Here is a 14806-nt window from a genome sequence, read left to right on the forward strand (position 1 = left end):
AAGACAAAGAAACAGAGAGCTGCTTCTTCGCGTGTGCAGGTTCAGTTCCAGAGCGTTTTTTCCGCATTTACAAACGCTGAAGGCAACTGTTAGCCTCATCTCCATCACTGCCGACCGTGGATGCACCTGTCCTTAGAAGCCTCCACGGTTCCCTATCACGGCCTAGTCGTCCTGCGTGACGGCTTTTGCGGTGGGTGCTCGCAGGGATGAAGAGCGTTGTTTACACCACATTGCGTCGGCGAACGACATCAGGAGTCTTCTACTTGAAGACTGTTTGGATGAAGTTAAGAAGCTCGAGCTCGTTATGGAAAAGTTTATTCCCGTTTCGACTTTCGGACGCTTCCCAAACCTGCAGGAGCTGGTTCTCGTTAGTCAGGGGCTGACGAGCCTGGCGGGAATTGGAAGTTGCAGATTTCTGAGGAGGCTCGTTGTCTCCGAGAATAAAATACCATCGCTTGAAGGTCCGAATCAAAAGGGAAAATGAACTGTGTGGCGTTCATCAGACAGCTAGAGGACACGGACGGAACCAGGGTTTAGGCGACAGTAACAGGCAGATCACAGTGTGTGGAGAGCTGGACGACAGAAACAGAGAGAACGCAAAGCGTGAGGCCAATAGGTATAACGGCAGAGGAGTAGGGACACTGATGGGCATTCGAGCCTTTCTTCAGGCGCACGTTTGCCGGTATGTTTCCCCTTCGACACATATACAACGCTATCAACGCGTGCACAGCTGTGTTACCCTTCTATTCTTTCCCCCGGTGCTTCTGCCTGAGACCGTACAACCGTAGGCCTCTGTCCCTGTGGCAGATCTTCTGAGGGATTGGTTAAAGGGATCGCACGCTGACACCACAAAGATAGGATTCGCCGGACCGGAGAGGCGATACCACCGTCCTCGACACCGCGCCCTTGCCGGTCCAATTAATACTTGTGCTTGTTCTTCTAGGTCTGTCCGAAGTCGCGGATCTCCAGTTCCTTGACGCATCCTTCAACAGAATAACCACCCTCGGGTCCCACCTGAGAGGCCTGAGCCAGCTGCATACGCTGCGAATTGCGTCAAATAGACTGCGGACTCTCAGTGGTCTCCACCACGCTTCCGGAGTCGTCGAGCTGCATGCGCCAGGAAACAGAATCGAAGAGCTCGGCCGTGGACTCCGTGACAGCCTGAAGTTGCAAAGGGTTAATCTCGCCTCTAACAGGTTCAACTCGTTTGGTACATTCTTCATGCTTGCGTGGACTGTAGCGCCGCTATGTATGGCAAGATGCGTTTCCGATCGCGAGTTTCCTCCATTCTCGTGATGTACCTATCTTCCTGGCCTTCCCCGGCATGCAAACGTGGAGAGAATGAACCAACAGAGCTACGCATCTGTATAGACATATATCCTAATGCTGGTCCATGTGTGTGTCTACGCGCATGTATGCATTCACACGGCTGAACGCTCATGCGTCCACGAATGCACGACTCGGTCCTTGTACTGAAAGTAAAAAAGTATGCTGAGGCGAGGGCAGATGTCGTAGAGTTATGTTTCTTGTGGACAGGTCGCGCTAAGGGACGCTGGCCGCGTCCCATCCTCAACATACAGCACCTCTCCTCTTCGCCTACGCCGCATAATCCGTGTGTATGTTCGCTCCCTTGTTTCCTGCCATTTTTCGTTCCTCATTTTTTGTCTACACGAGAGATAAACAGAGAACAACACAGGCTTACCCTCAGACGGTGCGTTGTATGCCCATGGTCCTGCCTTGTCCGTCATTGATAGAAACGCACAGACGGGTTGTGTCTCTGATGTGTTCTATTTTGAACAGAGTGAGAGATCTATCCGAAGTGTTTCACTTGGCGCTCCTGCCTGAACTCGTGGAACTGCACATGGCTGACCTGGATTTCAACACCTCGCCGAATCCAGTTTGCAAAATGAAGAACTTTGAGACCTTTTGCATTTTCCATCTTCCCCACCTTCAGGTGAAACAGCTCTGAATTGGTACATGTATCTTTTTATATGCATATACGCAGACAGGTACACGTAAACGCATATGCATCTGTATATGTCCACATGGAAGGATGCTGTTGCATCCACACGCCCAAGTGTACTTATGCATGCCTACCTTACATGCAAGAGCACTTTTGCGGTGCCGCGGTGAGCCAGGCAACCCTGTCCTGTACCACGTTCATGGTTGGTCAACAGATCGCACCTGCCTCAGCACGGATATGATGCGTTTGCAGGTCCTAGTGACAAAGCCCGCAGAGCCCTCTCTAGAAAATTGGGAGCGGGAAACTGTTGCGTGCAGATTTTCAACAAGACTCGATTAGACGCAAAGATTGTCCAGGTCGTCTGTCAGATCTACACCAGGAAGCAGCTCTACTATACAACGCGACTCCGACTCCTCAGGCGTCGATTTGTGGCCGCGACGACAGAGGCAAACCGTCTGCACGAGGCGAATTGGAAGGCCAAAAAGTCGCTGTTGCGAGAGGTCCAGGACCAGGTGACCTAGCACCCGCACACACGCTGCCAGTAGCTGCTCTTCGTAAGGGGATAGGAGACAAAGAGTGCTCCCGTGGTCAAAGCATGCAGAAGAAACCTTGGTGAAACGGGGGCGTCGACTGGTCTTCCCAAGGTCAACAAACAGTGTCATTCTGAGCGAACATGAAGGCGGTGAAGTGAAATGCAGTTGAATAGAAGGAACGACGCCTCATCTCTCATCGTAGAGCCATATAAAATACCATTACACCGTTTTGTCTCTCCTAGTTAAGGCAATTCGATAACGGCCACAATGATGGTTGCCTCGGCCGGTTCTCCCAACTTCGCAGGTACCTCTCTGCTTGCCTACCGAACTTGTAGGATCTATCCACACCCTTTGGTATCGACGTGCAGGAGCTAAAAACTATATCTTATATATTTGGTCTATTATCTTTACTGCTCTTATGTTATTATTTACTCTACCTATTCTTACCGGTGGATTAGTTGTAATATGTGATGTAGATATTTGCATGTCGCTATGTGTTTCTACTGCTATTCTCGTACCCTCAGACCCAATCTTTGGTCGTCTGTGCTACCTACACCCTGAGAGGACTCATCCCTTCTGTCCGTGCGCCACTGCATCCAAACACACTCAATCTCATACATTTGTGTCCTGGGGAACTCAACCGTCGCTGGTCCTCTCTGCTTGCAGGTGTTAAGTCAGAGCCCAGTCTCCGTCCTTTCAACCAAGCAGCGCCTTAAGGCTCAATCGGTAAAAATCGTCGAGGAAGCCTTGCGTGAGTCGCTAGTCGTCAAGCACATGGTTGTAGATCGGATGGACGAACTGAAGCAGCGAGCGGAGCGGAGCCTTCTATGGGAGCACGAAAGTGCAGGAAATGTCTTCCTCGAAAGAGGCACGCCTTCTCATGATTGGTAGGCAAAGGAAGACTGCGAATCAAGTGCCTCGTTCCTCCAGGCTGAGTTCCGAGGACGCACTCAGGCTCTTGATCCTTCAGCTTCTCCGCGTCAAACAGTTTGGTGGGTTGTCCAGTCTTTGTGGATAGTTTCCTCCCAAGACCACGTCGCAAGGCAACTCAAGACAACTTTTCTGTAGGTCGATCATGCCTGTCCAAGCTATCGAAGACTCGTTCAAATGGGCCTTCCAAGTACTGCAAACACACAACACTGCATATATGTGCATGCCAGCGTACACGGACACAAATATTCCCTTGTATTCGCCTCCGTGCTGACAGGCAGCCTTGGCGCACAAGCTTGTTTACTCTGTCTTGCCCGTTCAGGTACAAAGATGTTGTCCAGCTGATCAGCAGTCGATTCCACCTCAAAGAGTTCCATCCTTTAAGCCTCAAAGGCGTTCAAGTGAAGGCAGTCACGAAAATCCACAACCGGCTTCTTGAACTGCGCTTCAATGAACACCAGTGAGCTTGTACGACGGTGTCGGAGGCAAGACCGCCGCAAGCGTTTCTTCTCAAAGCGTTCCTAAAATTCGAAGAGTGACCGCAGTTCCCCCAGATGAAGGAACTTGGAAACACGGGGTCTGTGGTTCGAGCAGTGTTTCTTTCCGATACACAACCATGGGACCAAGATTGCTTATGAACCCAGACTGCCTGTGTGAAAACCTCGGGAGGCATCCAACAAGCAAACGTCCAAGTCGTGCCGTTCCTTCGAAGGTGTGCAACACGTGCACCCCACAGAGGACTTTTACTCGCGCTGAATCTTCCAAACCCGCCCACACTTCCTTGCAGTCTCCCGTACACAAGAGATATTTCAACGCGACGTGTAGCGCTCGCATTCCAGGGCTGCCAGAAAGCCAGGACGCATCACAAGCGTGCGTGCCTATCTGCGTGCGGCTGCAGAAAAAGCCGCGTGACACCAAACAGGAGGAGAGGTACTGACAACACAGGAGGTACCCAGAATTTGCTGCGAAGAATGCCTTGTTCGTCCGTGTTGCGGGTTCAGCGGTAGACTAGTCGAAGGTGGCGGGGCGCGGAGCGAAGTTTTATTCTACGGAGTTGACCCGGCGGCGCCTCAGGAGGTGCACTGGTACGCCCCTGCCTGAGCTGCCTGTTTCGGCACTTTCGAGCGTTTGGCAAGACGGAACGGGGCGGCACATATCAAACACTGAGGGCCTGCTCACCTGTCTATCTCGTCGAACGACGACACTTCTCAAAAGGATATTTGCCATCAGGCATTGTACATTGCTTGGACCGAGACTGATTTCCATAGGAAAGGTGACTCCTTAGTCGACGCGAGGGCGCACAGTTGATCCGTGTATCGATAACGACGTGCTCCTGTCGAACAAGTGCACTCGACTTCACATACATATATACACCTGTGTTTGTATATATTATGAACCCCTTTCATCCTTCCATTATCAAGGCGCGACCTATGGTGCATTTACTGAAACAGAAGGGTACCTTCCCGGGGTTTTCTCTCTTGTTCTTTGCGCTGATCTGGGAGACTGTAAAGAGCCAAAGCAGGCCTCAGCCCCTTACGAGGCACGCCAGCGCACACAGGGCGGAATATCGAGATAAAAGACTGCGGGATAGTTTGCTCAGCGAAGGCCTGTGGCATAAGGCGGGAATGCTGGCGATACGTTGGGGCCTGGATCCTCTGTCACAACCTTCCTAGGGCGTGTCGGCGCGGCTTTTTGCCGGCTGAGAAAGCGAAGGACAGAGGCATTCATCCCTTTGTCCCCCTCTGTACGTCCCTGTACGCTGCGGAAGCACCTCGACTTCGGTAGGCCGCGCCATAAGCACAAACGGAAGAGATGAATTCCACTGAACCATACTGACATCTGTACGGGGGCAAAAACACACTTCCGCACAGCCTTCTATTGCGGAAACGGACAGGCATACCTTGTTACACGCCAGTGCTCGCACAAACAACCAGCGCCACACGCCAGCATTCGCTAAGATCTCTCTCTCTCTCTATATATATATATATACATATATGTATTTAAATACAAACAGATGTACGCATGCGCATGCGTCTATAGATAAATATGTGGAGACTTTCGTACCTTGGCACATTCGTTGTACAACGCTGCCTCGTTGTCACGTTTCACAGCAAGGAGACGGCTAGCGCGAGGCGGGTTGATTTCACAGTTTTGGGGATACCCGCTGTAACTGACCTCGAGAGCAGCGAGAGAAGGAGGGAGGCCGAGCATCGAGACGGAGTCTCCGTCTATGGAAGCATGCGAGGTTCTGCAAGGAAGCGTTGTTCCGCTCGTGTCTTAACGCAGTTCCTTCTTCAAGACAGAGATGTCGAGTGCCGGAGCTCGCGAGGTTTTGCGGGCCAACGAAGAGTGGAATCTGTTCACTGAGGACGGCTGCGTGACCGCTGAAGGCATGGACTGGGTGTTTGAGAAAGATGCCATGTTGTTTCCCCCCGGCGAACTCCTCATTTGTCGCGCCATCATCCACGAGCCGGTGAGCTGTGTCTACACCGCCCACTGGTTGGCAAGCGACACTCTCCTAGACGGCTAGCATAAACGCATCCGGGGAACGCAGGAGGTTTTCTGTTGTCTCCGTTCAAGTGGCGAGCACGTAGCTGATCGGGTCTCTATCTATCCTTACCGGAAAAATTTATGCTGTCACTGGTGGCGTCGCCCCTTCCCGGCAGGAGCCCCGTTGCGTTTCCTCGTTACTCGCCCTTAGCTGCTAACACGGAGGAAAGTCTACAAGAAGAGGAGGCGGCGGAAAATCTCCTTGAGCACCCTGCCTCGTATCTATATGCATCCGCCGACGTTGCAACGGCAATCTCTGGAGTGTAAGACAACCTTCGTAGCGGGTATGCTGCCTCCTCTGCACGGGGATGACTCCCACCGTGACTCGAAACGCCTCTGCCGCTGCTCTTTTACTGGACCAACGTAATGCACTCTGTTCTGGATTTGCGCACTCAGACTCTGAGTTGCTTAATGGTAGACGACGACCATGTTTGCGGGCCGTCAGTGCTGTGGCAAAAGAAGCCCATAGACAGCCTTGTTTCCTACACAGGTGAGAACCCATGACGTGGATCATCTCGTCTAAGCTTGTTTCTTCACACGAAAGAAAGAGGATCCCTGTTTCGACAGGATCGTGCGACGTCTCTTCCAGGTTGTAGGGTCGCATGCCCGCTCGTCAGACCGATAGTGGACTTTGTTTTCTTCCCGAGTCGACAAAGCACAAATTTTGCTGGTTCCTACCTAACCTCATTACCAACTAGCCGCGAAGAAGCAGGATTCACACGTAACACGGACCGTGGTCGGAAAGGGAGTTCGCTCGGCGCAAGGAAACCGAGAGAAGCGGTCTGGGGTTTATATATATAAATATATAAACATGCATATACACATTTGTATGTGTATTGTTGTGGTTGTCTATATGTGTATTTAGAAGTGTGTGGGTCTGCATTTTGATAGAGAGGTGCATTGACAACCGTAGACAACTCCATGATAGATGCAACCTTTTGTCGTGGAGCTGTAGGGAACAACACACATATGCATATGTTTGCAAGCTGCTGTAAGGAAAGATTGCTGCCTTAGCAGAGCACTTTCCACGGGCGGGCGGCGGTTTCAAGGCCGGAAGCGAGCATTCAAATTGCGCATGTGGCTGCAGATGCGACGGAGGAGGATGACGATGAAGATGAGGACGGGATCCGGCGAAAGACTCCCCCACAGGCACACCGCTCCACAGCAAGCTACAGGTACAGGGAAGGCCGCCCACATGACAAGTACTGGTAAGTAGCGCAGCGTAACCGTCACATGGTGCCGTTCCGCTTCCGAACGACAAACGCGTTTCACAAACTGCCTTCCCAGGCCGCGAAAAGTCCATCGGCGCGAAAGGGGAATTGTCTTGCGTCGCTCGGTGTCCGGGGCGGATGTGAGAGAAAGCTTTCTGCTGCCTGACCGGAACCCGTGACCGCGATCGCACCTCTTCTCCTTGGGGGTGTAATGCAGTTTGGATTGAGACGTACACCTGGGCACGTGTTCAAGGAGAGTTTGTCAAACAAAACAAAGAGAAGCATGACATCTGGGGAAACACCTCGGGGCTGCGCGTCCACCGGCGTCTGCCGCAAAGCTCGTCTTGGTCTCCACTCTTTCTCGTTCAGGTGGATTCTAAGTCCTGATGTGGTCCTTCCTCTCTATCACGTGGTCATCGAGTACGTCACGGAGAAGCGCAGTTTCGGATTGCCCTGGAGCGGCCGCCTCTTGCACAGCGAAATGAGGGACGGTGAGGGGTGTAGGGCGTCCGAGCGTCGGTCGCGCCGTGAGACGTGCCTAGAAACGACCTCTCTGTCGGAAAGTGCACAGCCTTTACCTCCTCTCAATTCAGCTGAGCGACTCGACAGCCGCTCCTCAGCTGCGGCTCAGTCGCCTCCCTGGTCCTCAGCAGATACTCCCTCCCGACGTGGTCCGCTCGGTCCCGCCGCATGCTCGGCTGACGGATGTGCGGAGGAGCACGTGACAGTGGGCGAGTTTTTAGAAATTCTCAAGTAAGTCCGGGAGAAAACGGGACTCCCCTCCAGTGACAGGCACGTGCTTCTCGCCGAGCAAGCACCGGACACCGCTCCGTGTCCGCATCTCAGTTCCACTCTTTCAAGCGTTTTCTCTGTGTTTTCCGGATCTCTCCGACTTCCACTGTTCAACCTCTACGACTGATAGCGACGTGCCAGGCCAGTTCACAGACGGCGCTGCCTGGCCCCCCTTCTTCTGCGCTGGCTTAACGAGCCTTCTGCATAAAGCGCGCCTTCTTTGCCTTCAGCTTTTACCGCTGTTTTGTCTCGGCAAGCGGGGATCTGACAAGAGGTTGTCGGCCGAGCACGAGTTCAACCTCTGTGCAGCCCCTCGACGGCGACGCCGGATGCGACGGCACCGAAACAGGAAAGAATTTCTGTGGCGGGGTCTCCAATGGAGCCCGTCGAATGTCCTCTCAAACCGTTGCTGGGTCCCCTAGAAGCCAGAATTCCTTGTCGCAGCGACTAAGTCAAACGGAACCTTCTGCCTTCGGAAATAGGCCTGCCTACCGAACCCAACGCCCGCCGCTCGGAGGACGCGGCGTGTTGGATGACGAGACACTGTGGGGTCCGGATGGGGAAGAACTTCGCAGATTGTTGAACGTGAACTCACCGAATGACTTCAGGAGCATGACGGCGATCACACTGCCTGACGCTGGTCTGCTTGCGATCGAACCGTCATTTCTGCAGAGGGCGTGCGAGCTGAGAGTAAGAACCAGATCTCGAGAGCACAGACGTGTCAAGAACGAACCCGTTTTAATTCTGTTTCTTCCCATTCTTTTAATGCGGTTTTCCGTCTTTCTATAAAAAGGCATAGTAGTATCCTACAAATAACCATAACCACCCCAGCTCTGTATTATTTGCGAGAAACCCTCTGTCTGATTCCCTGTAGTGTTTACCTCAGTGGATTAGTTGTTGATGTATTCACGTTTCCGGTTCTTCATTAGTAGCAACGCGTTTTAGGGCATCATATACTGAATGCTTGTGCGCGGCTTCAAAACCGTTTTCACTTTATATAAACTGAGACGTGGCGTTTAGTAAGCACGCCCTCTCAGGAACAATGCGCCTACCATCACAGTCCCTCGGTAAACAGGCAGCCATGGGTCGGAGAAAGAATTTCCACGGGGTTTTTCTCTCGGGCTCCGCCGCGCTGTGACGCTAAGTTTCCTTCGGTGTCGGACTTGCGAGGCTGTCCCCTGCGCAGGAGCTTCGGCTGCCGTGGAACAGGATTAAATCCTTTGAAGACATTTTCCCTTGCAGTGGAGATCCGCCTCCTCTCTTTCCCAGGCTCACGGTGCTTGACGTCTCGTTCAATGAGATCAAGGAGGTTCCCGCCTTCATCTGGGCTCCAGAACTCCATACTCTCGATCTCTCCTTCAACGAAGTTTCTGACTTCCAGAGCATTACAGTTATCGGTGAGCCCATGGTTCACGGCTCGGCCGTGTCACTTTGTCTTACTCCGTCGTTTCCATCTTTACTCCACCTCCCGTGTAGCGCCTTCACCGAGTTCTTCAGATAACGGGGCCGTCATGAGCAGGCGGAATAGGAGATACTCGGCCTGCTCAGCCGTGGTAGCAATGCCGCAGGATTGCCGCCTAGGGCGGATTCGCACCTCGTCATATGCAGGTGGAAGTACCACGCAGTTATGCTGCGCATCTGTCAGGGTTCGCCGTCAGGTAGTTCCTCAGCCCTGCTGACCCAGTCCCTGAGGCAGCGACTGGCATAGCGGAGAAGAGTCTTTTTCGCTCGTCAGCACGGAAAGAGTCTGCCGTTGCCGCATCCTGTTTCGTCTCCTTTTCAGCCAGACGTGCCCCGAATATCCGGGATTTGCGGATGAAAGGGAACCCAGTGGACTGCGTTGAATCTGCCCGGGAGGCGTTTTGCAGCGCTCTGCCGCGTCTCTCGAGCCTCGATGAGGAGTCCGTTGGCTTTCGGAAAACTGCTGCCAAAAACAGAGCGCGACTGTAGGTCTTCTTTGTTCTCCATGTTTCGGTTTAGGGCCAGGGCTGCAGTGAGAGGCTAGGATGTTGTGACGGTGCACATTTACATCTGATAAAGGAAAGACTTTTCCTCTGGAGGACAGTCCAGATGATAGTGACTCCTGAATCCTGTCAGGGGTCACGTAAACAGATACGTGCTTCGACGCCCCGACTGGGAAGTCCCATCTCTGGATCTACGGTCTCCGCTCCAGTGGCGCTCATGAGGCATTCGGATCCAATTCGTTGGCCAGCGAACTGCGCCTCTGAGCCTCAGCCGCTGAAGCTCTCTCGCTGCGCGTTTCTGTGCGTCTTCGTCTCTTTCCTGACCCACTTTCCTTCCCCAGGACCATCACTTCGCTGGCCTCTCAGTCAGCGGTTTCTACGGACGACTTGCTGCCTTTCTGCTCCCTGTGTCCACCGGCAATGGGCGTGAGCGCGCGGCACCCAGAGGAGCACCTGCTCTCCTCGCATGCACTTTTATCTGTCACGAGGGCGCTCGAGCTCAAGGCTTCCTACGACTCACAAGAAGCCGAGCCCGATTCGCTTCGCCACGCTCCAGGCGCTGCATGCGGTTGTAAGGAGACAGCACGCGTTGGAGATGAAACGGACGATATGCATCCCATCCTGGGGTTTGGCCCTTTGGCGCGCAACTCCTTGCAAGGCATCAGTCGAACAAACTGGCCAGAAAAAGTTGACTGCATCGAATTACCAGGCCAGAAGCTGACAACAATTCCTGACTTGCGTGTCCTCCGAAATCTCCGAAGGGCTGTGTTAAGCCATAACAAGCTTACCTCTCTTCAGGTAATCTCACAGCTACGTGACTCGTGTTATTCTTTCGTTGATAAAGGACCACGTAAATGATCAGCATTTTGGTTCGGTGAAGGACTGTGTGGCAGCGACACACTTCGCGACATCACAACGGCCACGTACCTGCGCCTGCGACGCACTCGCATCTCAAGCTTCCGCCACAGCCCCGGTGTCTCCATGTCTCCCTCTACGTATATATATATATATATATATATATAATTATATGCGTATGCCGACGTGTCACTAAGCGATCTATGTTCTCTTTTCTCTTCAGCCTCTACTTGCGTGCGCGAAGCTGGAGACTGTGATTGCTTCCGACAACCTCCTCGTCGACCTTGGAGAGCTGTATCAGCTGGAGGAGCTTCGGCATCTCGATGTCGCGCAGAACGTCATAAAGGAATTTCCATGCTCACTGGCGGCGCCCCGGAAGCTTGGTTTTCTTGCACTGGAGAACAACCTCATCGAACATGTGTCCAACCTCGAGGGCTTTGAGAGCCTCACCCAGCTCTTCCTGTCGAATAACCGACTTTCAGACTTCCGGTGAGTGCACTCCAAGAGCGTCAGCTACCAAATAAGAAGCCAGCGTTTTTCTCCATCCACGGGGACTGCAGTTGATGTCAATAGAAAATGCGGAAGCTGTAATGGTGAAGCATGCTCCTGATCCACAGTCAGTTTGATTTTTTCCATCAGACATCTCTCACTTGTTTAAAAGGACGTCCAGTTCACACCGACGGCATCTCCTTCAGGAACTCGATTCGCCACGTGGATGCATTTTAGGGCGGATACGCAGTCGCGATGGCGTTCTGGGATGGTAACCCGTGAACACGTGAAACCTGACTCAGCATGAATACGGTAGCACCATTTAGGTGCCGCCAGAAACAGTTCCGCTCTCTGTCTTCTGTTTTGTTTAGGTCGATCATTCATTTGGGAAGCCGTGGCGGGCTGAAAGTCCTTGACCTGGCGGGGAATCCCCTCTGCATGCTTCCAGACTATCGGGACTACACGCTGTATCTGTTGAGCGGTCTGAAGATCCTCGACGGCACTGCTGTAAACTCGAAACATCAGGTCCACATTCGGGAGGCCTTCTCGGGAAAGCTGACCGCGGAGTTGCTGGAGCAGCTCCTCGGCAGTGCGCCTCCCTACGCGGCGGAGTGAGTCCCTGGCCGGATCGAGGACGTCCTAAAAGCGGCGAGAAGCCACCCTTGCAGTTGTTCCGCCTAGTGTCACACGCTTTTCATTGCTCACGCTTAGTGGATGTTTCTTTGCTCCGTCTGAAAAGGCGCAGGATAGCACTAGTGAAGTCAACCCTTTGGTGAGCCGTGCTGACCTTGCAGATCTGTGGACCTGGGTGATCGCAATCTCCGAGATCTTGGAGACGTCATCACTTCGTCCAACTTCCCGAACCTTACGGAGATGAATCTGGACGGGAACTTGTTGACAAGCATCGCTGGTGTTGGTCAGCTTCGCAAGTTGGAGGTGAGCCAGAGAGCTTCGTTTGCGATGGAACACCGTGACGCTGTTTTCCCCTTGTGGAGACCTAGACAGTCTTGGCTGCACTCTGCTGAAGAGCCAAAGTGAGGGAGGGTGCTGCTGAGTCGGGTTACACGGAGAACCGCTCGGGGATGTGTCGACTTGGGCGGCAGCATGTCGTCGCCTGAGGTCGTCCCCGGACACGTTCAGCGAAAACCCGACGCTTGTCTGGGGCGCCTGCACACTGCGATGGCGGAGTGTTGATGTGTATCTCACTGCACTTCCTTTCTGGACCCTCTCATTGGTTCTTGGAGATTTTGCACGGAGCTCTGTTTTTTTCGAGGTGGTGAAGAAAACGACCTTATAGCTGCGGGGTACCGTGAAACGGACAAGTATCAGCTGCTTTTAAGATCCAACCAGCGCTCGTGTTTTGACAATGCGAGTCATGTCATTCCTTAGGTTCTCTGCATCAACCGCAACCGCATGGAGATCCGAGGACGCAGCCTAGGCGACGCATGGAACGGCACGCGGCCTTTCCCGAATCTTCAGGTATTGACCTGTTCTCTGCTCCTTCACCTGCTCGCATTGCCCCCTTCTGCCAAGCAACTGTGACAAACAGGTTGAGTACTGCCCGTTTTAGATCCAAGCAGACAAAAGAGCGCCTTCAAAACAGTGCCGATGGCGAAGCGGGTGGGAAGGCCTCCTGCTCGGCCTCAGTCGGCAAGGAGGATCCACTCCCGACAGGCCCAGTCGTTTAGTTTCTCAGCTGGATTCTAAACCCTGCTGAAACTGACCGAAACCCTGTGACCTCTCTGCAGCAATCCTGGGGCAATCGCCGCTTCGGAGACTTCCACGAGGAAGCGAAGTCTGGTTCCTTTGCAAAAACGACATGAATTTATGCAGGATTGCTTTTCCTGCAGCGACTGGAGCTGAGCTACAACTGCATCACTGACTGCAGAGATCTACAGAGTTACCGATGGGAACGACTGACGGTCTTGCACCTGGCCGGTAACGCGATATCCAGCGCTGAGGGATTCGGAGAGTTGCATGCGCTGCGAGAGCTGGATCTGAGTCACAACAAGATTCGTCGGTGCCTTCCGGGCAGTTTTCAGAAGCTGAAACGCCTGGAACGGCTGGACCTCGAACGGAACGGTCTCAAGTATGCATCTGTCCTATTTGATGTCACAGGGTCGGGTTTTTCAAACGCAGGGGTGAGGGAGCGTGTAGCGCGCCTCGCCAGAAGCCGGGAATCCGTTGGCGTGAAAATGTACAGAGCACCAAAAATGATGAATTTCCTCTGTATGTTCTGCACGCAGAACATTGTCTAATATCAGCCCCTTACCAAGCTTGAACTTCCTAAATGTGGCGAGAAACCGAATCAAGGACGTTGGGGAGGTAGAGAAACTCGCTGATCTGTCTTCACTTCGATACCTCCTGTGAGTCATAACAGCCACTCCGATGTGTTTGGGCTTTGTCACTTTTTTCGAGCCCCATGGTGAAGATGCTGCTGGAATGTCGATTCGCGAACACATCCTTGACAGGATCCCACTCGCCACTGCTTAAATGTCTCTGTAGGCGGCCGTCTACTACGACTTGACATGCCAGTGGTCAGGCCCTGCCGATTCGCTGGCATTTAGCGGGTTCGCTGCTGAACATCCAGAGTAACGGGAGAGTTCCGAAACGCGCTCATGCATGTGTGGACGGTCTTGCGTCGGTGGCGTATAGATATGTGCCTCATACGCCTTCGAAATTGCCATCAGGTTCTACGGCAATCCAGCCAGCGGAGTCGCCTCGTACCGAGTCCACGTGCTCCACTACGTACCGCACTTGGCGGAGTTAGATTCGAAGCCGCCCACAACCGACGAGCTGGCAGAGGCTGAGCTCATCAGTTTGCGACGACGAATCAAGCAGCAACAGTCCATGCCCACGGCTAGCGCTCCAGCAGTGTCGACTGCTTCGAGGACGAAAAAGAACAGAGTTTCTCTCCAGGTTCTGCATCTGGACGTGGAACAAAACCCCCATCCGCGCCCCAGTTTAACGCTGTCATCAGTCAGTAAGGTGGAGCACGGCACCTCGGAAAGTGTTGTACCTTCCACCGCCCTTCGATGACGTCGCTCCCGTTTGCAGCGCCTCCATTCTTCAACTGAGTGTCGCTCCGCTTTTTACTGTGCCGCTAAATTCGTATCGACCTCAAGGGGATATGTGCATGACGGAGGCCTTGCTAGCCAGCGACAACTGACACACATGCTCTATTTCGACGGACGGCCAGGCAGACGGCAATGCCGCACCTAACACCCGAGTCATACGTCCCGGCGAGTAACTACCGCGGACGAAACGTACGTCCTGTCTGCGGCCTAACCTTTCGTGTTTACAGCAACTAATCGGAAGCAAGCAGGCCCTGCTATGCCTCTCTCCCTTCAAAGCTGTCCTTCGGGAAATAGCTTAGCGAACAGAGCCTCCCCCGACAACCTCAAAATTGGGGGGCAAGTCATCAAATGCCCTTCCAATGCGAGCTTCTCGCACAAGGGGAGTCGAAGGAAATCATGCTGAGACTCTCAATCTCTGTTTCTGTACCGTTCTCCCCCCAGG

At 53.2% G+C, this 14806-nt stretch overlaps 1 protein-coding gene across 1 annotated transcript; it reads left to right on the forward strand.

Moving 5' to 3' along the window:
• Positions 1-3270: 3270 nt before the first annotated feature.
• On the forward strand, positions 3271-14326 carry NCLIV_026560 (Cell wall surface anchor family protein, related; the record flags this gene model as incomplete). The annotated part of the gene is made up of 18 exons (XM_003882850.1): positions 3271-3383; positions 3749-3886; positions 4428-4511; positions 5713-5899; positions 6373-6466; positions 7064-7184; positions 7557-7678; positions 7781-7940; positions 8402-8669; positions 9166-9376; positions 9763-9925; positions 10285-10741; positions 11022-11287; positions 11659-11898; positions 12082-12223; positions 12677-12766; positions 13138-13428; positions 13943-14326. The coding sequence occupies 18 exons, from the start codon at positions 3271-3273 to the stop codon at positions 14324-14326; spliced, it is 3531 nt and encodes a 1176-aa protein (XP_003882899.1).
• Positions 14327-14806: the final 480 nt, after the last annotated feature.

Source organism: Neospora caninum, chromosome VIIb, assembly GCF_000208865.1.
Source record: "Neospora caninum Liverpool complete genome, chromosome VIIb".
In the NCBI taxonomy this organism is placed as follows: Eukaryota; Apicomplexa; class Conoidasida; order Eucoccidiorida; family Sarcocystidae; genus Neospora; species Neospora caninum.